The sequence below is a fragment of the Hemiscyllium ocellatum genome, chromosome 42, assembly GCF_020745735.1.
Source record: "Hemiscyllium ocellatum isolate sHemOce1 chromosome 42, sHemOce1.pat.X.cur, whole genome shotgun sequence".
Classification (NCBI taxonomy): Eukaryota; Metazoa; Chordata; class Chondrichthyes; order Orectolobiformes; family Hemiscylliidae; genus Hemiscyllium; species Hemiscyllium ocellatum.
In genome coordinates, this window is record NC_083442.1 from 18,811,895 (window position 1) to 18,835,045 (window position 23,151).

At 40.2% G+C, this 23,151-nt stretch overlaps 1 protein-coding gene across 1 annotated transcript in view; it reads right to left on the bottom strand.

Moving 5' to 3' along the window:
- Positions 1-23,151, bottom strand: part of vps13c (vacuolar protein sorting 13 homolog C) — a 286,385-nt gene that overhangs the window by 82,045 nt on the left and 181,189 nt on the right. Inside the window, exons 46-54 of the mRNA XM_060853895.1 lie at positions 16,227-16,380; positions 15,450-15,583; positions 11,848-12,017; positions 11,142-11,374; positions 6,793-7,025; positions 6,227-6,319; positions 5,609-5,974; positions 2,994-3,083; positions 1,091-1,246 (exon numbers count right to left, since the gene is read on the bottom strand). Of these exons, the coding sequence (XP_060709878.1) occupies positions 1,091-1,246; positions 2,994-3,083; positions 5,609-5,974; positions 6,227-6,319; positions 6,793-7,025; positions 11,142-11,374; positions 11,848-12,017; positions 15,450-15,583; positions 16,227-16,380 (1,629 nt within the window). The remainder of the gene's footprint in view (positions 1-1,090; positions 1,247-2,993; positions 3,084-5,608; positions 5,975-6,226; positions 6,320-6,792; positions 7,026-11,141; positions 11,375-11,847; positions 12,018-15,449; positions 15,584-16,226; positions 16,381-23,151) is intronic.

Sequence of the window (23,151 nt, forward strand, 5' to 3'; positions counted from 1 at the left end):
AGAGGGGCAGGAGAATCGACATTTCAGCCATAAGCCTGCTACTCGAATGCTGCCTGACTTGCTGTGCTTTTCCAGCACTTTTACGATAATGGACAATGACTTCATGATCATTAAGCTCTTAGTTTCAGAGTTTTATGGATTTCAAATTCCACGCTTACAGTAGGATTTGAACGCAAGTCTCCAGAATGTTATCTCAATTTCTGGGTAGTCTAGCAATAATATCGCTCAACCATCACCGCCTCGCTAAATGCATTCGGAACAATTATATCAATACATTTCAACTCGTTGCTTAACAAAAGTTTATCCATCTACATCAGCAAAATACTGTGGACACAGGAAATCTGAAGTGAAATCAAAGTGCCAGAGAAACCTCGCAGGAATGGTAGCATCTCTGGAGACAGAAACAGAGTTAATGTTTCAACTTTAACACAACTCTTATTTCGGTCTTAAAAACAATTCTCGCAATAAATTATAACACTGTATTAACTTTCCTAACGATTTGATCTGCCTGCAAACCAGCGTTTTGTCCTACATGCACTAAGACACCTAGATATCTCTACATCTCAGGGCTCTAAAATCTCACTTCAGTCTACGTGCTTGGTAGACAACATGCCTCATACTGAACAGTACCCTCACCAACCAACCTATTGCACAGCAATTATAGAATCCGGAACTCTAACCCCATTATCTTGGTTCTTTGATCAGCACAATCTTTACCTGGAACCCCATCGTCCCACTAAACAACACTTCAAACTGCTCTCTGCTCTTAGCAATTCATCCAATCAACTCCAGAACATACATACAAATCAGTTCCCAATTTGTTCAAATAAACAGTTGGCCAGGCTCGCTGCCCTGATTTTACTCTCAGGGGTCAAAACACATTCATCTAAACTGCCAAGTAATTGCTGATAAACTATTCTTTTTCAACACCGTTCAAAACACATTCACTAACCCCTCTCCCACATCAGTGATTACATAAATAGCCCCCAATGTAGAACTGAATACCTTCCTTTGAACTGAATAATGTACTGATAAAGTTATAAAACATGCCTTTTTAAAAAATAGGATATTAAAAGTACTGGTATTTTACCTTGGCTAAGACATCAAGAACGTTCAAGCTGCAGTTGGACACAGTGATATTCAATATGTCCTTTGAGGAAATAGTAATGGCAGTTTGCGGGTCAAGATTTTGAAAGAAATCATCCCCTGGAACAAGTGCTGTGTCCTGGCCCATGTTGGTTTTCATCTGAATTGAACAAACACAAACATGTAACCAATAGTGCACAATCTCTTTGAAAAAATACTTACCAGAAATATTCAGCCCAAAGTTTCTTCCACTCCACAGATAGATTAATCGACGGCCACAAAAGTCCCCCTCCTTGATAAGTAATAATTTAGCTTTGACAAACTCACTAATTTATCTGCTGCACACTAAAATCTGAAGCATCCAAGGTAATTCATTATCAGCTGACATAAATGCCAGGAATTTGAAGGATATGAAGCCAGTCACACTCTGGTGTCGACACGGATGACTGAGGAAAAAAATGTCATGTCCAGCAGTAGCTTCAATAAATCAAAGCATTGGTATAAAGCCACAGTTTAAAGCCAAATAAATATTGATAAATGCACATGTAAAGACAGATATTATGAGCACAGATAAGGAAGGTTTCACTTTCAAGCCTCACATGCTGTGAACCTAACATGGAGCATATTTCACAAAAGTAACACACTAGTCTATCTGACTTCAAGTAGAATGAGAACTCCCAGTTTACATTAAAAAGTGCAAAAGAATGTTTTTAAAAAAGTAAAAAAAGAGAATATTCAGTAACAAGTAAAAATCTATGAAAACACAAATGTTGTAAGTTTTAGCAGCTTACATTCAAAACACATTGTGTAAGTGGTATGGCTATTAGGATCCTCCAATTGCTCTGCACAGACCTTTCAATATACAATTTTAACAACTCTTCAGTCCTTTTCACCCCCAGTAAAGGGACCTATAACAAAGTGCTGCACACTCATTTGGCATTTTAGACAAGAGATGCTTACTTATTTTAAACTTTTTAAATTTTCTTCGGAAGATCCACAAATTTAGTTTACATCTTTTGTATCCTATTTTCAACACTGTGCTAAATGATGCTCATTCTACTGTATTTGATGAGATTTTTAAAAATTCATTTGTGGGATGTGGATGTCGCAGGCTCGCCAGCATTTATTACCCATCCCTAGTTGCCCTGGAGAAGGTGGTAGTGAGCTGTCTTCTTGAACTGCTGCAGTCTACCTGCTGTGGGTTGACCTATAATGCCCTGAGGTAGGGAATTCCAGGATTTTGACCCAGCAACAGTGAAGGAACAGCGTTGTATTTTCAAGTGAGGATGGTGAGTGGCTTGAAGGGAAATGTAAAGGTGGTGGTTCTTATGTAGCTGCTTCCCTTGTCCTTCCAGATGCAAGTGGTCATACATTTGTAAGGCACTGACCGAGGATCTTTGGTGAATGTTTGCAGTGCACCTTGTAGATAGTACACACTGCTGTTGCTGTGCGTCAGTGGTGGAGGCAGTGAATGTTTGTGGACTTAATCCCTATCGAGCAGGCTCCTTTGTCCTGGGTGGTGTCAAGCTTCTAGAGTGTTATTGGGGTTGCACTCATCCAGGCAGGTGGAGTATTCCATCACTCTCCTGACATATGCCTTGTAGGTGATGGACAGGCTTTGGAGTGTCTGCCTACCCTCTGGCCTGTGGTGAGTCCAGTTGAGTTTCTGGTCAATAACCCCCAGGATATTGATAGTGGGAGATTCAGTGATGGTACCACCACAATGCCAAAGGATGGTGGTTAGATTGGAATTCTGATGACAAATTACAAATCCAATTACAATTAAACCTTGTGGAAGTCATAGAAAATCTATCTCACAACTGGCACGCAGTGCCTATGCCAGACTTCAGGAGCTTAACTTGGCACTGATAAAGTGCAAAGGTATAATCAATTCAAGATCTCATTACCTGAAATGTCAGACTCCACCTTTTCTGGCCTCCAGCAACTTGCTCCAAGAAAGGTTCCCACACTGCACTCATTTCATTATAATAAAGAACCTGAAATCAAGCAGATAAATATTATGAAGTTTCCAATTACTCACTGAACGCAGTTGAGCTTAGAGAAAAAAAACTGACTGAAGGTGGTGTAGAATACAGCAGTTCAAAGGAATTGCAAATATAACCTCAGGACACCTCAACGCACTCTATTACTAATTTAGAAGCTCTGATGAATTATTGCTTTTACAATGCAGGAAATGTCACTGATAGTTGAGTGAAGCAAGGGAAGAGGAAACATACACCAGTCTCAATTGAGAAAGAGAGTGGTGGAATGCAGGACTCTAAACATTCTAAAGATAGGTCACAGCAAGACCGCGAGGGCTTGTGTTCAGAGAGGAGTGATTTTAGAACTAATGCAATCAAAGATGGATAGCCAGTGGATTGGTGATGTCATGTTAATGACATTGGTCTAATAATCAAATCACTTGTCAGATATTGACTAACTCAGTGGGTAAATTTATATAAAACAATATTCAATGAGTTATGATAGCAAACCAACTAATTTCTGCATTCGTAGCTTGTGGACTACAGAAGGCAAACCACCAGCAGTCATAATATTGTACAAATGCAGCATATGGCATTCGCACAAAAAACACTCAAAGTATAAATATAAATCCCTCCCCCGTCCAAAAGTTTAATTGCTTATAATAACAAGTGAGCTGATGAGTTTCTAACAACACATAGGTAACTTGCTGATACAGTAGTCCCCAGAAAATGCCAATAGCCTGCATCAGGTATGCCTTTTCTGCCATTTCACTTGCAAACACATTGAACTTTTGGATACATTCCAAGACCTACTCTGGATGCCCAAAACCGTGGATAGTAGTGAACCCATTTATTGAAATCGGAAATTTACCTCCCTGGCAGCCCCGGTTCTTGGTTCTGGAATGTTCCAAGTAATATTTTTGGGCCCGGGAAACTGAAACCGCGGAAGCCGATTCCACGATATGGCAGCTGCCCTGTACATCCAGATCTCATGATGGTGACTCTGTCTGGAAATGCTACTGATTTCCTAAGTCATCAGTGATATTTCTATCGGAAATAACTCCAGAGAGTCACCAGTCACCATGTCACGCTTAATTTATATGTGGAAAGTCCTTGAAACTGGTCTAATCTCACTCAGAGCCAGCTCTCAGTGAACAGGATGCCTGACACTCCTGTTCTTCTGTCAGTCAAGGGTCTCTGACTGGACCAGATTAACAGTCACAATCAGGGAACTCCTATTCTATAACGTCCACCTGGCTGACCTCATTAGAATCACTACACTATCCATTCCCGCCTCGGTCAAGTTTTCCTTTCATGGATTGTAGTTGCTGTTCCAGAATTGTTCCGATAAACCACAGCCAAGTTTTGTTCCAACATTAGCAACTGACCAGTTCAATTCCACAAGCAGCTTTCAGTAGTTCAATCTTTTGGGCATTTATTCTTTTGTACTTTAATGAGCTTCCAGTTCATTAAAAGGGGTCAGTATCAGGACCACAACTATTCACATTACACACTCACAATCTGGATGAACGAACTGGGGGCATTGTTGCTAAGTACGCAGATGACACAGAGATAGGTGAGGGCCAGGTAATGTTGAGGAATTGAGGCGGCTGCAGAAGGACTTTGAGTGTCTAGGAGAGTGGGCAAAGAAATGGCAGATGGAATTCAATGTGGGAAAGTGAGAGGTTATGAACTTTGGCTGGAAGAATTCAGGCGGAGACCAACTGGGGAAACCTTTGGAAATTTTAAGCACAAAGGGACTCAGAAGTTCTTGTTCAAGATTCTCTTAAGATAAACATGCAGTTCAGTTGGCAGTCAAGAAAGCAAATGCATTGTTTTCGAGAGGGCCAGAATACAAGGACTTGGATGTCCTGCTGAGGCTGTGTTAAGACTCTGGTCAGACCATTTTTGTAATATTACGAGCAGTTTTGGGCCTCTTCTTATTTAAGGATAGATGGTGGGAATCCAAGGTTGCTCAAAAACTGCATATATTCATGTAGAAATTTGAGCTCAAAAACTGCATGAATTTATGTAAAACTCTGTTATCTCACTTTTTAGATTAGAATCTATCTAAACATCAGGTCATAGACAGAGAACACAGGGGGTTAACACCTTCCACATATTGTCTAGCTATCACCATTGTTAACAGCTAACCCGAGAATGCAACTTTAAAAAAAGGTTTTGTGATTTACACATAGAATACAGTGATAGCTTCACTTCTTCCAACAGATGAAAGGCTTAACAGACAATCTATTTTTCAATGTATAATTTCAGTTACATCACACTGCAAATTTTTGCTATAAATTCTGTGTTACGATCGAGCCCTCCACTATCACCTGATGAAGGAGCATCACTCCGGAAGCTAGTGTGCTTCCAATTAAACCTGTTGGACTATAACCTGGTGTTGTGTGATTTTTAACTTTACACACCCCAGTCCAACACCGGCATCTCCAAATCATGACTGGAAGATAAACAGTTCAGCTTACTTTAGTCACCAAGACATTATGTATCTTATCAAAGCACAGAATAGCAGAAAATACCTCAAGGGTCATATCTGAATTCACACTGACAAATGATGTCCAATTTTCAACTCTTCCAGAAAATGTTGACTCTGTCAGAAGTAAAGGAATTGTGCAGTGACCATGCCCACATTCAAGAGTGACTTGAATTAATGAAATGTCTAGTTGGAAGGACTCCCCTGTCCTCTCCCGCTTTTCCTCTGTGAAAGTCTCTGTTGCTTCACTGGCCATATCGACTCCCAGAAACCAGTAATTACAATTGAAGACATCCTTCACAGCCCAGAGGTCAGTCACCTGGTCATTTACTTGCTGGATTTCCATCTCCTGCACTTTGGGAGTCATGGCAGACATGATTGTCATCACCGTATTTAATATAATTGGGGAAACCTGTTAACAGAAGACAGTCAATTTACAAGACATTGTACAGAACAGTAAGAGAATTGATCATTCTTTGGTTTAAGATCAATTATTGTTGCAAATATCTTTTGTTGGAAAAATAATTGAAAGTTCAGACATATACTAAATTACAACTGTAACATTAAGAAGCTGAAAACAGCTTGTTTTGTGGAGGATAATAAAGACAGCCGTATGCCCATGGCTGACACTTTTGAATACTAAAATACTCGGACATTGCCTTACCTTTACAATTATCTCTTCTACCTTAAGACTGATATTTTGTGGCCCAAATGAGGGCTCAAAGAAGTCCAAGAACAACGAACATGGTTGCAACACCTGAAAATATATATAGTACAACACACAGTTAACAATGAAGATTTTACCTCGAGTAGTTTGCAGAAGGGATAGAATACAGATTTAAGAGTCAATAACATTAAAGAAGCTGATCCTACAAGAAGAGGTATAAGGCAAAAGAGCTATAGGCCTTGTTTTTTCTGGTAATTATATCCTCTGATTAGTATAACATTTGTCAACGTTTTCTGCACTATACACTATCAAACAATAGTTTCATGTCCCAGCTTCTCAAGGACAAATATTTTATCCCGTGGTCTTGTATTTAATAGCTAACAATAACTACAGATAGGAACAGAAGTTGGGTATCCACTTGTACATATTCACCAAAAGCACCACAAAGTCGGTCAGCAAAGGGTGCTTCTGATTTGTAATGGCATTAATCTGAAATGACTATAAGCACCAAGAATAATGGATGCCCAAACCCACAGTTGTATCCATAAAGATGCTGCTCTTACCGTGGTTATATTTGTTCCTCTCTTCTCTCGGAGGAAAGGACAGGCTAGAACCTTTAAATCACTGACTAGGGCAATCATCTTACGGGACTGCTTTTCACAGATGAACGAGAAGTCACAGTGGAATGAAGCAACAAGGGCAGGGGCATCGGCTTTTGAGAGATTTGCCACAAACACAACTTCAGGATTCATCACCAGTACTTTCACATTGATTTTTTGTTTTGGAGTGTCTTCCGCTGGAACAAAATAAAACCAAGTTAAGACAGATTGCAAGTGCTAAACCTATAGTGTGGTCTCATAAGATTACATTCCTACTTTGTAAAACAAAATATTCTATCCATTTATTTCAACAGGAATCCACAAAAAATCTGAAAAAACTAAGATGGTGCATTTCCAAATTAAGTTACCAAATAGTTGGACAGATTTGTTATCATCTAATGTACAGATTTCTAGGTAATCGGGATTGGGGCTTCACGGCATTATGAATTCTTTCTAACAGGAACTTATCACAAGAGAACAGTCTGATATTTTAAAGAAAACTTGGTTTTTATTGTTGACCTTATAAACCCATAGAAAACCAAGAAAAACACAAAGCAGATGGGGTACAGTAATACAGTGTCTAGATCAGAATAGTGCTGGAAAAGCACAGATCAGGCAGCATCCGAGGAGCAGGAAAATCAACGTTTCGGGCAAAAGCCCTTCATCTATTCCTGATGATCTAAAGACAAGAATCCAAATGCCACCACAGCAAGATTTAAAATTCCGTTAATTAAATATATCTGGAATAAATCAAAGCTCCCATCAGTAAAGACTAAGAAAACAAATGACGTCCATTCATGTCCTTTAGGGAAGGAAATCTATCATCATTGTTCAAGCTTATATGTGACTCCAGCCCCACAGCAATATGATATTTTTTTTTCCCTCAACAGGCCTTTGAAATGGACTGACAAGCCATTCTCATTTCAGAAAGCAGGCCAATATCATCGTCTCAAAAGCAATAAGTTTACGCCTGATTGGTAATGCCCTTGTCTCTTGAATTAGTAAACAAAAAAAAAATCAGAGCAAACTCTTTTCTCTCTAATCCATTCAATTTCTGCACTATATCTGCACAAGTTGAATTTGGAAAGTCAAACAAGTCTACAGAATTGAAAAAGACAACCTATACCAATGGTTCAACTAATTTTGGATGTAGGTTTGCTCGCTGAGCTGAAAAGTTCATTTCCAGACATTTCGTTACCTTACTAGGTAACATCTTCAGCGGGCTTCAGGCAAAGCAATGCTGAAAATTTCTGCTTTCTATTTATATGTTTGAGTATCATTGGGTTGGTGATGTCATTTCCTGTGGTGAAGTCACTTCTTGTTCCTTTTCTCAGAGGGTGGTAGATGGGGTCTAGCCCGATGTTTTTGTTGATAGAGTTCCGGTTGTTGTGTCATGCTTCTAGGAATTCTCGTGCTTGTCCAAGGACAAGCCAAACAAAATAAATCTTTCAGCTCTGCAAGCAAACCTACCTCCAAAACCTCAACCTGAGCTACAAATCTTCCAAAACTCACTAGGTCCAACTAATTATTTGGTATTCAATTTCTTGAAGTGTGAAGCTGTTTAACCAGCTTAAAATGTGTACAGACTATATGGGGACTTCACGATTGCTTATAGGAACCTCTGGCCTGACAACACTCTAACCTAACAAAGATCTGCCTTCTTTGCTAAAAAGATTGTAAGCTTTTATGATGCACTAACTGGGAACACCACTGTAGTGACTGTAATGAGGTCAGTAAGGTGGACCTCAGATTAGGAGTTCCCTGATTGGAGTTGTTAATCTGTTCCAATCAGGGAGCCCTGGCTGACATAGGTTCTGTTTACTCACAGTTGGCTGAGGGGGAGCTGGATCAGTGTCAAAGACTCTCCATGTGTAAATAAAGGGTAACTTCATGACGGGATAAGAGCCTCCAAGGAGTTATTTCAATCACCACCTGCAAGTTCCTTCCAAGTCACTCAATGTCCTGACTTGAAAGAATATCGCCATTCCTTCATTGTCACTCTGTCAAAATCCTGAAATTCTTTCCTTAAGGGCGTTGTGGATCAAACTACAGCATGTGGACAGCAACAGTTCAAGATGACAGCTGACCTCTACCTTCTCAAGGGCAAACTAGAGATAGAAAATAAATGTTGGCCCAGCTAGCAACATCCACATTCCACGAGTGAATCAAAAATAGTAAAATATGCACATCTTCAAATTTTTGTTTTTACAAACATGAGTAATTCGTGTGCCTACAGCTAAAGTGAAAAACAAGTGTTATTGGATCAACTGTAGGAAAATGAGCATTGCTTGGATCCCAAGATCCAATACAAAACGGCATCAAATAAAATGCCTAAGAGAACATCTATTGGACATTTATTTTGAATAGAACATTTACATATTAGTATAGTCAGACATTTACAGAAAACAACAGACGTGTATTCTCAATGCTTGCTCATATTAGGGAAGCAGGCCAAAGCTGTAAATTTCACAGATGTGAAAGCTTCATGATCTAGTTCCTGTCATCAGCCAATTTTCTGCCAAGGACTGTCCACCCCCACAAGGCAGAAAGCCAATTCGGCTAATTTAGAGATTTTAAGAGACAGTGGATATTGGAATCCAAATGGAACTTTTCATTTGGATTCCAAATTCCTAACTTAGGGAGGCAGTTCAACATCCTTAAGGGAAGTAATTAGTGGAAAGCTAGGAAACCATCATTTCACCAAGCTGCATTTTTCTATTTTCTAATTCAATTTTTAAAAGTTGCAGTAAGGGCCACTTTCTTGTTGAGGCTTACTCTCAGTTAATCACCAGCCATTGAGTCAGCTGCTCCTGTGAAGCTGGAAGGTACCTAATCAGCCAACCAGCCTCAAGAGTCTGCCCCCTGCGGCCCTTAATTGGGTGAGGAACATATTTACTTGCCAATCAACAGCATCTTGGTCAAAATTCCAATGAGTAGGCATTACCCATTCCTCCCTTTTCCTCTGGAAGCAGTTTCAGACCTGGAAACTATGGTGGCTCCTCTTTGCTATCCCATACTGCAAATAATTCAGCCTTTTGTGTTATGGTAGCATTGCACCTACATGGAATAGCAGTCATTCACTCATGGGCTATTGTGGGATTTTTATATCTGATTAAATTGAAAATATAGGAGAAAGCGAGGACTGCAGATGCTGAAGATCAGAGCTGAGACTTGTGCTGGAAAAGCACAGCAGATCAGGCAGAATCTGAGGAGCAGGGGAATCGATGTTTCAGGCAAAAGCTCTTTTGATCAAGGGCTCATGTCTGAAATATCGATTCTCCTGCTCCTCGGATGCTGCCTGACCGGCTGTGTTTTTCTAGCACCATACTCTAAATGGAAAATATAGCAGGTACAGACCAATTAGTGCAATCAGCTTCTCAACCAGTGAACCAACTACCAGCATAACCCTCAAGTCTCGACTTTGATGCAATTAATTGACCTCTTAAAAACAAAAGCCAGAAGTCCAAGAACATTGTGCGACAAACTGGTACCATGTGATTCTCCAACTGAAGTGAATGATCTATAGTGGCACTACTGTACAGTAGCTAATAACTTTAAAGTTGCACAAGCAAACAAAATGAGACAGAATTCAGTGTATTCTCACATTGTCTTTGATGTCATGGGCAGTTATTAGAATTGCAGAGTCTTGTAGTATTTTTCTCAGGATTAACATCTTGGTATGAAAATAACATTTAATGCCTTTGCCATGTGTTATGATTCCATAATGCTATTTTTCTTCAAAATAGTTTAAGCTAACTCCTGAGATAATATAGAGTCAGACAGGTACAGCACAGAAATAAACCCTTCGATCCAACGCATCCATGCCGACCCAGATATCCTAACCTAATCTAGTCCCATTTGCCAGCATTTGGCCCATATCCCTCTCAACCCTTCCTATTCATCTACCCATCCAGATGCCTTTTAAATGCTGTAATTGTAACAGCTTCCACCACATTCTCTGGCAGCTCATTCCATACACGCACCACCCTCAGTGTGAAAAGGTGGCCCCTTAGGTCTCTTTCATAAATTTCCCATGTCACCCTAAACCTATGCCTTCTAGTTCTGGACACTCCTATCCCAGGGTAATGACCTTGTCTATTTACCCTATCCATGCCCTTCATGATTTTATAAACCTCTATAAGGTCACCCCTCAGCCTCCAACGCTCCTCCAAAATTTCAACAATTGGAGACCACAGAATGGCAAAGCTGACCAATGCGCCACTTTGAAGTTGAGCAACAATGTTTGAAAGAAATACTAGGATATAGTAATTATTTTGTACAGTATTTAGGACGTGCACAGAAGCTATACCAACCAGCAATGGGAGAAGCCTTTCCAGTTTGTTTTGAATATAACTGGACAGATTTGTCAGCTGATTTTTCAGGCATAGCTTTGATGAAGAAATCTGCCACATTCAGCAAGAACTCCACACTGGCACAAAGATACAAATGTTCCAGCACAGTCGTGATAGATATCTCATCCTCCGTCTGGTTGTACTGCAACTCAATCATGACATTTTCCTGAGCATCTTGTTTCTTTTCAATCATTCTGCAGTGAAAGGAAACATTCTGATCACTGAAAAACATGATTCATGCAGTAAAATAACTAATGAAGCAGATGTTGGAGAATTTAAAAATAAGAATAAAGAGGAGGAAGGAAACAGATACATTTAAATGATTTTCAAAGGGGAGTAAAGTGAGAAAATTCAAAAAGTTAGAGAAAAGTAGAACTAGACGCATAGAGCACTTTCGAGAAGAGTGCAAAGAGAAGGAAAAAAACACCATGTGAGCACAAGCAATTTTCAACTTCAAGTAAATTTGAATATTTAACATTTACACCAGTTACAGGAATAAAGCTATTCCATTGCATGATCCCTATGGTATATTAACATAATGCTCCTTGCAAGTGAAGCTAAATTTCCCTCGACCTGAGGTCATTATTATCTGAAAACAAATTGAAAATATTCAGCGATAATAATAATGGCAGGAGAGGAATTAGAGAGCGACATAATTCATTCTAACCTCTGTGTAACTTTTTCAACTCCATCTCTTAGATCATCCAGTGTACACGTGGTGAGGTTCATGTCAAAAACCAGCGAACCATCTGTGAACATCATCCCTGAAGCTGTGGTGAGGTGTAACCTGAACTCCCCGAGACATGAACCTTCTGGACGCTGCAGCTGGTCAGTAGACTGCAATATGCAAAGTTCAAAAAAATCATTCTACAAGCATGTTTGGAATAGCATTCTGAATAAAATGCTATTTGAAATGTTTAAGCAATCAAAATGCGGATGCTGGAAATCTGAAATTAGCATAAAATATATGGAGAGATTCAACTCGTCAGGCAGTATCTATGGAAACATTTCACATGGATGACCCTTCAGAGGTGCAACAGCTTTTTGGCTTCATTTTGGGAACACCAAGTTGTGCAATGAGTGCTTACATGCAGGAACACAACTTTGCAGCCAGCAGACATCACCAGCCTGCACATACACTGTTGTCATTTTAACACCTGGATGAGGAGGGACATCATTGTGTGGGAACAGGCATAGCATCAGTCTTCAGATTCCCAATTTTGGGAAGGGCCCCTCCCAGTGAAACGTAGGAACTAGAGGGGGCCAAATGATGATGGATTTAGAGTGAACACAATAATGAAGAGGCATCCCTGACATCCTACTCTGCAAACACTGCAGGTGAGGGGAACTCTGTTCTGTCACCTCCATCCTCTACATTCTTAACTTGATGATGACATGGATGATATTTGTGCAGCGATCATTTTGGTGGGTTGGATAATAACTCCAGACATTTTAAACCTGAAGTTGGAAAGGGGTAAAATTAACAAGACGATCTGTAATAGGGTGGGTGCCAAGAGGAATGAAATAACACATGCAACATCCATAAAGACTGGGGATTAATATAAAAGTGCAGTGAACCAAGATAGCAACAGAAGTGACAATTGAAAGTTGTTCAATTCAATTCAATTCAATAGAACTCAAAGCTGCAGAATGGTGAAAAAATGGCCTTGTTCCTCCAGTTTGACTGAAGAGTCACTTGAGCACGATTCAGCCAAAGACTGAAAGGTCAACATGGAAGCAAGATGGAGAACTGAAAAGTTCAAATTTTTATCTCACTGCAAGGAAATAAAGTATTGCACAAAATAACAGATAATATGCAATGAGGGAAAGTGGAATAATAAAGGAAAATAAAGCAATTAGTTTTCTTATATCCTTAGATGATCAATGTTAACTCTCAAATACTTGCATTTTTTACCACCTTCCTGAAGCACAGGATGTCCAAGAGTGCTTTATAGCCAACTAAATGGTTTTGAAATGCAATCACTGTTCTAAAGGCAGAAAGCATGACAGCCAATTTCATACACCAGATCATCTGCTCCAAGTGAGTCGGTGAGGTTTTCAGCCTTTCATCGAACTAATTCCCAGTTCTGATGAAAGGTCTTGCTTTGGAAATGCTAACCTGGTTCTTCACCACAGAAGCATCTTGTCCACTTAGCATTTCTGACTTTTTTTTAATGTCAGGATTTCAGCAACATTTTGCTTATGAAGCTGCTTCATGGATGGTTTGAAAACTAAATATTAGCCAGGGCATGGGAACTCCCCCCTCTGCTGAAAATAGTGCCATAGGATCTCATGCCCACAAGGGGGAAGACAGACTCTATTCAACATCTTACTCAAAAGACAGCATTTTCAGAAGTGCAGCAATCCCCAGTCGTCATACTGAAGTACTGGTCTGATAAGAGAAATCAAAGTATTGGGAATGTTGGAAATCTGAAATAAAATCATTACGTTTTGGAGAACTTCAAGTCTGGCTGCATCAATAGAGGCGCAAAGCTAACGTCAAGTTTAATAATACTCTTTTTTCGGAACTGTTCATATGATATTGAATCGGAGAAATTAATATTGTGCTCAAATTGGTATAAACAGTTGCCCATTCAAATTATAATGCACTGTGCAGAAGATAAATTGTTTGATGTCATTTGCCCGAAGTGTTTTAGAATATTGTGTGTCAACTTCTAAATAGCCAAACTGAATGAAATGGTCAAAACAGCGGCTTCTTTTTAGGGTTCTCTACACAATTTTTCCAAGTTTCATTTCATTTGAATGACACGATTCAGGTGACATTAAATCTCTCAAAGATCTTTAACCTCTTAGCATGTAATCAAATGTACAAATGTCAATTAAAGATGGCTCATCTGCCTGAGTTTGACCAGTAGCTAATGTCAAAGTCTTGTAAAAATGAAACATAACGTTTGCAGTTACAGGCTATGTATTTTCTGCTTTGAGCAATCATTCTAGCCTGCAAATAAACTTGACTTATGACATATAAATGATAATTACATTTATACAGCACTTTTAAAGACAATAAAAGCATCCCAACGGGCTTCTAGGAACACTATATCAGGTATGAGCTAAGTGGGAGGTATACGTTACATCAGCTGCATAATACAGAGTCTGCAAGTTGTCAGGAGGGGTTGTGGCCAATAATTAACACAATTAAAATTGGAGATGCACACAGCAGCAGAATCAGAGCAAATGAATTAGTGTTGTAGAGTTGGAGGAAGGTACAGAAAGATGGTATGACGACATCATGGCAGAATTTGAACACAAAAATGAACATCTAAAATTGAGGAATTGCCAGATAAAATCCCACACCATGAGAACTACAATATTTTGGAATGGATAGAATAACACATTGACAATATTTATATTTTATATTTAAAAATCAAAATGATTATTTGCTGAACAGATTGTAAATGTTAAACTGTAGAGACATGACTCTACTTACGAAAACTTTTTATTTCTTGTAAAGAGTTTAATGTTAACAACCCCATCTAGGCTAGTATTAACCTTTCTGAGTGAGGAGGAGGTGAAGATCACCAAGAATAGAGTTTAAACCAAATAAGCTACTTTAAGAAAAAGTAATCGCATAACAGAGTGACACTTTGTGGAGGATCTCCGCTCAGTCATGATCTTACCATTGTTTGCCATTTTAATTCTCCACCTTGTTCTCACTTTTATTTTTTGGCCTGCTGCAGTGTTCCAGTGAAGCTCAATGCGAGCTTGAGGAATAGCATCTCGCATTCCTAGAAACTTTAAAACCTTTCAGATTTAAAATTGAGTTAACCAATTTCATACCATGAAATCTACTTCACTTCAATTTTTCATCACTTAGAACTGTTTTATTATTGTGCCTTGCTCTGGATCTATGCATTATCATTTACCTTTTGCTCTATAATATCTTAATTATGTAATCTCTCCTACCTTCTACCATACCCCAGACCTTTCCTTGTGCACTTTCTTGCATCCCTTCATTCTACATACCAATTACATTTCTACTTCCATTTAAATCGGAAGTAGTGTTACAATCTACTTCAGTCATTAACCTGCTCCACAGATACCATCTGATGTGCAATTTCCAGCACTGTTTTTGATTTCCAGCATCTACAATGTTCTTTTAAGTATAACATCATTTCTGATTTTTGCTCATGATTTAGAAAAGAATTCTTGTAGACAGCATTCTTTATTGCACAGCTTCAGACAAACATGGACGGATTTTAAAAAGACATAACTATTTTCAACTCTGGATGAAGTAAACATGTAACTTACCTGTTTGAGACCTTCAGTATACAGCAGAATCGAAAGTGATTCAAACTTGAAATCGAACTTGAGTGTCTCATAAGGCTCAGGTTTAAGCTTGGATTCGACATGAGTCACATCACCTGCTTTCACCCATGGAGAGCCTGCAAAGTGATGTGCAGGATTCAGACACTTACCGAGTCAATGCATTGCGATTAATCATAACGCACATGACAGCTTGACATCAAACTAAACAACAAACTTTATGGAACTCTGCTATTTTCAGGAGTATTTCTAGCCAATTGCTGCAATCCCAGCCCAATTGTGCGTTGGATTGATTTAATCAGCATCATTCTGGTCTGTAGACCAGAAGTTGTGGTCTTATACTGTTCTGCAAACAAAACGTCATGGGAGGGGTTGGGTCAGATACGCAGAATGGTGACAAAAAACAACTTAATCCAGAAAGCGTAAGGTGACCCTTTTTGGGTGCACTATAAAGGCAAGGAGTGCATGGTGAATGGCTCGGATTGCTGAGGATGTTGCCATGGGGATGCAAAGTTTCATTGCCAACATGAATCCTCTGAATTTGAAAAACATGCAATGCATGTGCAAACTCTTTGTCTTCAGAAATCAAGATCATGAGCTATTATGTACGCAGTTTCTAGCACGCACACACAAACAAACAGACTACACTATGCACCAAGGTGATGATTTTACATTGGTTTCCAGTGTAATTGATGCAATAATCTTTAGTTCACCAGCACAGATGAAAAGCCAAGTGTCAACTTCTCCAAAATGGTTAAGTACCTTCACATTGATTGGCTCCAGAAGCAACAATTTTGTCTCTTATTTTGCCGGAGTCTTTTGGGTTTACTGCAGCATTCTTATCACTTGTGGCCTCACCGAAGTTTTCCAGCAGGATTTTCAAAAGGATTGTCAAATCATCCTGACTAACTGTAACCTGCAAACAAGACACGACAAAAGAAAACCAAGCATCAATGTCATCTTTTTTCAGGAAATTTTCCACTTGATATCAATACTGATTTCTCACCATCGAGGAGCCAAGAGCTGAGAGGGTCAAGAGTAGCTTTATTTGTCATTTCTACCACAATACAGTAACTGATACAGTAACCACGAGACAGTGCTCCTCCAGGACCAAGGTGCTATATGGACAGCACAAACTACACGATCATACACAGGGCAGCATAAAGTGCATAAAAAGTGCAAAACACACAAGACAGCACAATAATTCCTGACACATCAAGACAATAGCCACAATGGTGAACAAATTACAGTGCAATAAAAGAATGGAAATTAATAAAACATTGTTCTAGTAGCAATTCAAAGTCATGCAAAGAATATCAGGTGGAATAGAATCTGACCATACAGTGTTAAGGAGCCTGGTGATTAAGGAATGAAACTGTTGCACAGTCTTGCCATGAGAGACCGAATGCTCCGGTATCATCTGCCAGATGGCAGGAGGCAGAAGAGTTTGAGTGAGGGATGTGTGGGGTCTTCCACAATGCTCTTAGCCTTTCGGATGCAGCGTGTGGTGTAAATATCTGTTAAACAAGGAACAGGGACCCTGATGATCTTCTCTTGTAGGGTCGAGACATTGCAATTCCTGAACCATGCAGTAAAGCAGCAGCTCAGGATACTCTCAATGAATCGTCTATAGAATGCGGTGAGGATGGGATATGGGAGGTGGGCTTTCCTCAACCTACACAGGACGTAGAGATGCAGCTGGGCTTTCTTGGCTATGGAGCTGGTGTTGAGGGACCAGCTGAGATCCTCTGCCAGATGGACACCAAGAAATTTGGTGCTCTTCGCAATCCCCATAGGGGAGCCGATGTCCAGCGAAGACTGGTCACTCCATGCCCTCCTGAAGTCAACAACCATCTCTTCCATTTTGTCCACGTTCAGGTAGGTTGTTTGCTGTTGTTCTCTCTGTATACTGACCAGTCATTCCTGCTAATGAGACCCACTACAGTCGTGTCATCAGCAAACTTCATGTTATGATTCAAGCCGTGCATCCTTGCACAGCAGGGTGAACATCAGTGGACTGAGCACATAATCTGGCAGAGGGGCCCATGCTCAGTGTGACAGTGTTGGAGATGCTGTTCCCAATCCTGACAGACCGAGTCAGGAAGTCCAGGACCCAGGTACACAGGGAAGTCTTTCGGCCCAACAGACTCAGTTTTTCAATCAGGTGCTGAGGAATGATAGTATTATGATAGTATTATAATGTTCATAGAATTAAATACATTCTGCATTTAATACTATGAACATCAAGCTGACGTAAATGTTCTTCTGCGCCAGGTGAGTGAGGGCCAGATGGACGGTGGTGGAAAAAGCATCACCTGTTGAGCGGTTTAGACGATACACAAACTGCAGGGTGTTCAGTGATCGGGCAGCAGGGTCTTCACATGCCTCAGTAAAACAGACAGGGAAACATGAGCCGAAATGTCCCCATCTCTCATTGCTACAACAGCTCGAGTGAAAGTATCTGGAACTCAACAAGGAAGGTCAAATGACCAGGAGCGTGAGCTAGTAACATGCCCAAACTCTTTTTGTTAACAACCAATGAATTTCTGCAATGTTATTTAATTCTCAATGGAAATGTTAATACTACACTTGGACTCGTTATCAACCTAACAAGTTTTCTTTCAAAGGGAAAGACAGGATTTTTAAAAAAACAGAGGTCTTACTGGTTAAAGGCAGTGGGAGCCAAAATGCACAAAAGACAATGAGACAAGTGTATAAAAAAAGAGAGATTTGGCAAGCAGAATTAAGGAGAATCCCAAAGCATTTTATTCTTATGTAAGAAGCAAGCGGGTAATGAGAGAAAGGATTGGTCCACCAAAGGATAACAAAGGCAGGCTGTGTGTCAAACCTGAGTGAATGGGTGAGATTCTGAATGATTACTTTGCATCAGTGTTCACTGAGGAGAGGAACATGATGAATCTTAAGATTAGAGATAGAAATTTGATTAGTCTGGATCATGTTGACTTAAGTCGGAAGATGTGTTGGGTCGGCTAGAGATTATTAAGGTGGACAAATCCCCAGGGCCAGATGGGATCTCTCCCAGGTTGGAGAAAGTGAGGACTGCAGATGCTGGAGATCAGAGCTGAAAAATGTGTTGCTGGAAAAGTGCAGCAGGTCAGGCAGCATCCAAGGAGCAGGAGAATCGATGTTTTGGGCATAAGCCCTTCTTCAGGAATGAGGATTCCTGAATAAGGGCTTATGCCCGAAACGTCGATTCTCTATCCCAGGTTGCTGAAGGAGGCAAGAGAGGAAATAGCTGTGGCAGTGACAGATATCTTTGTGGCATCCTTAAATACAGGTGAGGTGCCGGAGGACTAGAGGGTTGCTCATGTTGTCCCCCTGTACAAGAAGGGGAGTAGGGATATTCCGGGTAACTACAGACCAGTGAGCCTGACATCAGTAGTGGGTAAGTTGCTGGAGATGGTACTGAGGGATAGGATCTATTTATATTTAGAAAAGAATGGCCTTATCAGTGATAAGCAACATGGTTTTGTGCGGGGCAGAACATGCCTTACCAACTTAATAGAGTTCTTCAAAGAAGTAACTAAGTTGATAGATGAAGGAAGGGCTGTTGATGTCATATACATGGACTTTAGGAAGGCGTTTGATAAGATTCCCCAATGGAGACTAATGGAGAAAGTGAAGTCATATGGTGTGCAGGGTGTTCTAGCTAGGGGGATAAAGAACTGGTTGAGCAACAGGAGACAGAGAGTAGTAGTTAAAGGGAGTTTCTCGAAATGGAGAAAGATGACCAGTGGTGTTCCACAGGGGTCAGTATTGGGGCCACTGTTGTTTGTGAAATACAAAAATGATCTGGAAGAGGGCACTGTTGGTATGATCAGCAAGTTTGCAGATGACACTAAGATTGGTGGAATAGCAGAAAGCATAAGGGACGTAGAAAATACCGGAGGATATAGCTAGACTGGAACGTTCGACAGAAAAGTGGCAGATCGTTTTCAATTCAGACAAATGTGAGGTGATGCATTTAGGCAAGATTAATTCTAGAGTGAATTATACAATGAACGAAAGAGCCTTGGGAAAAGTTGATGGGCAGAGAGATCTGGAAGTGCAGGTCCATTGTACCCTGAAGTTGCTGCACAGGTGGATAGAGTGGTCAAGGCGGGTGAGTAGGTTAGCTTTATTTTCATTAGCAAAAAGGAGATTGAGGGGGGAGCTGATTGAGGTTTACAAAATCATGAAGGATATAGACAGGGTGGATAGAGACAAGCTTTTTCCCAGGGTGAAGGAGTCAACAACGAGAGGTCAGACTTTCAAGGTGAGAGGTGAAAAGTTTAAGGGGATACACGTGGTAAGTACTTCACACAGAAGATGGTGGGCGTTTGGAACATAGAGGCAGGCACGGTAGATTCATTTAAGATGCGTCTGGACAAATGCACGAGTAGGTGGGGAGCAGAGGGATACACATGCTTAGGAATTGACCAACAGTACATTTGGATAGCCTCAGGCTTGGAGGGCCGAAGGGCCTGTTCCTGGGCTGTAAGTTCTTTGTTCTTTATTCCAGATCTCTGCAGGGCAAGGTTATGGAAGGGTTTGAAGAAAAAGTTGACAATTTTGCATTTAAATGTTTTGAGAGCTGGAACCATTGCACAGAGGGGTCAAAGGTGATGAATTGTTAGAAATTAGAATAACAAGTGCAGAGAGTTCAATGATATGGAGTCTATAGAGAGAGTGCAAGAAAAGCTAACATTAGGACATTAAATAAGCAAAGCCATGAAGCATGGATAAGGATTACAGTTGCAAAGATGTCAGAACTAAGCAATTTTGCCAACTAAGAATAAGCTTCCTGGGGCATCTATTTCTAAATATCTTCCAAACAAGTATATGTATTAGGTATTAGCCAATCATTTAACAGAAAAATCCTTCACTTGGTTTCAACCTTCTAATCTACTTCTTCAAATTCCTCCGTTGCCTCTCATTTCTGAAAATATCTGATTTTCCCTGAAACAAGTATGTCACTTGGGCAAATGTAGGTAAATTAACAAATGCATCCATAACGGCAAATCATATTTAAATAACTTGCATGAGAAACCCACACAGACACAGGGAGAATATGTAAACGCCACACAGACAGTTGCCTGAAGGTGGAACCGAACCAAATTGGGGTCCCTGGCACTGTGGGGCAGCAGTGCTAACCATTGAGCCACAATACTGCACAATGTACTAGGATTATTGAAGTGCAATGTATTTGAGTGATACGGTGAAGCACATTGTGAGAGACACTCCTTGTGAAACAAGTGCACAATGGTTGCAAATACACAACTGTGACTCATTTTCTAACCACAAATATCCTCTGACCTGCACTTCCTACTACTTAATTCATTGGGAGCTTTCCATATTTTCGCTGAAAGCACCTGTAATAAATCATTGCTGTAACATCAGGGTGCCATTGTTTGATGCGTTTGAATTACAGGATCATCTCAAATTGAAGATTCCAATCAAATCAATAAAGCATTTGACACTGACATTGTAAAACTAATCAATTCTGGTTTACTGACCCATAAGTTTAAGGATATTTATTTCTGCATTCTATATCACAAACATTTCAAAGTTACTTACACAAATAACTAATAGCACAGAAACAGTCCATTTGACCAATCAAGTTTATGTTTGTGATTTGTTTTCAAATGAATATGCTAACCTTATTAACTCCACATTTTAAAGTTTCTCATTTTGAAGTCAACTTCTATTTCCCTGTCAAACAAATTCATCAACTCGGAGTCAACTTCTGTCATTGGACAATGACTTCTTTATGTTTACTTCTGATTTAAATCCGTGCACAAAGGCCACAAGTGACATTTCAAGTTGCTCTTCTTTCATCAGCTTCTCTGGTTATGATGAAAGGTCAGCAACTATATCCTCTCACCTTGATAGTGTCTGACCTACTCAGCATTTTCAGATTTCCAACACCTGGAACATTTTGCCCCCAACCATCTTTGCCCCCAACTACAAACTCAATCACTAGCTAGAAACACATCAATTTCCCTGGCAATAAACTGGAAAGGTATCAAAGAGTTCACAAACTTGGTGTATTTTTGACACAGATGAGCTCTCTACTACATAACTCACTCATCACCAAAACTGCCTACTTCCACCTTTGCAACGACATTGGGGCTTGGATAGTGAGGAGAGAGGAGATAATATGACAGATGTCACATCTTGTCTCATTATTTAGGAGTGGGTCATGGGAAGGGGAAGAGATGCTGGGGCTGACTGAGGAGTAGAACAGATCTTTCAGAGGAAACAACCCTTTGGAACAATGAAAGGAAAGAATGGGAGATAGATTTCTTGAAGGCATCATGGGAGGTGGATGGCGGGATGAGAGCAAAGAATGGATCTAATCACAGTTTTGTCAATCACAGAAGAGGAGAATGTGTGTTTGAGGAAAAGGTAAGACGTAACAAAACCTCTGTCGGAGGCAACACTGAACATAGAACATTCCAGCGCAGTACAGGCCCTTCGGCCCTCGATGTTGCACTGACCTGTGGAACCAATCTGAAGCCCGTCTAACTTATACTATTCCATTCTCATCCATATGCCTATCCAATGACCATTTAAATGCCCTTAAAGTTGGTGAGACTACTACTGTTGCAGGCAATGCGTTCCATGCCCCTACTAATCTGAGTAAAGAAACTACCTCTGTTACCTGTCCTATATCTATCACCCCTCAATTTAAAGCTATGTCCCCTGTGCTGGCCATGTTCTATGTTCAATACTGCCTACTACACCAGAGGTTTTCAACTGTCTTTCCTTATCCTCAAACACAAATTCTCCTCTTCTGTGATTGACAAAACTGGGATTGTGTCCACTCTTTGCTCTCACCCCTCCATCCACCCTGTCAAATGGGATACAGATAGTAAAACAAGAGAATGCAACAGAGGTCTTTGAGGAAACTCTAGTTCGTGTAGCTTGTAGAATCAATGCAGACTCATAGCAGATGCCAGTCAGTAACTTAATGATGGAGTTGGAAGTGGATTGTGTGAAAGCATGAGCAACGATTTGGAAAGCAAATGAAATACTTCAGTTCAGAGCACGAAACCACAGTGTTACAGAAATCCAAGCGAGGAAATAGACCCCCCACACAGGAGTGAAACAAAGGATGTTTGATATATTCCACAAAAAGACCAGCACAGTTATAAACCTACAGGTTCCACAGTAAGACATTTTATTTGGACAAAGTGAGTGGAAGCAGAGAAATTACTCAACTTGAAAACAATTACTCCCATCTCCCCCAAAACGTGTAATGATTAATGACTAACACAGCCTCAGTTCATTAAACAGACTGTCCTCAGGTCATTCTGGTAGGAATTATGGGAATGGTGGGAAGGCCGGCCAGAAAACCAGAAACTTTCAATCATAAGGTGCAGGATCATCAGTTTTCTGGATTTTGGAAAAAGGAAGGAAAAGTGGGCTGCTCCTGGTCAGCTCTATAGGGAAGACCTTCAGAGGGGAATGAAGGTCATATGCTAAAAGTTGGATAACAATGTTCAAGTCAGACTGGAGAGAATGAAGTGCAACAAATTAAAAAGGAGATAGTTCTAAATTATTGTGGTCAGCAGGAAGGTTGAGACAGCTGGTGCCACACCAGTACTTCTTAATGAAATGATCCACAAAGATCAAGAGGTCGGAGAGAATGGAGTACTTCGAAACAGAACCCTGAAACCACCAC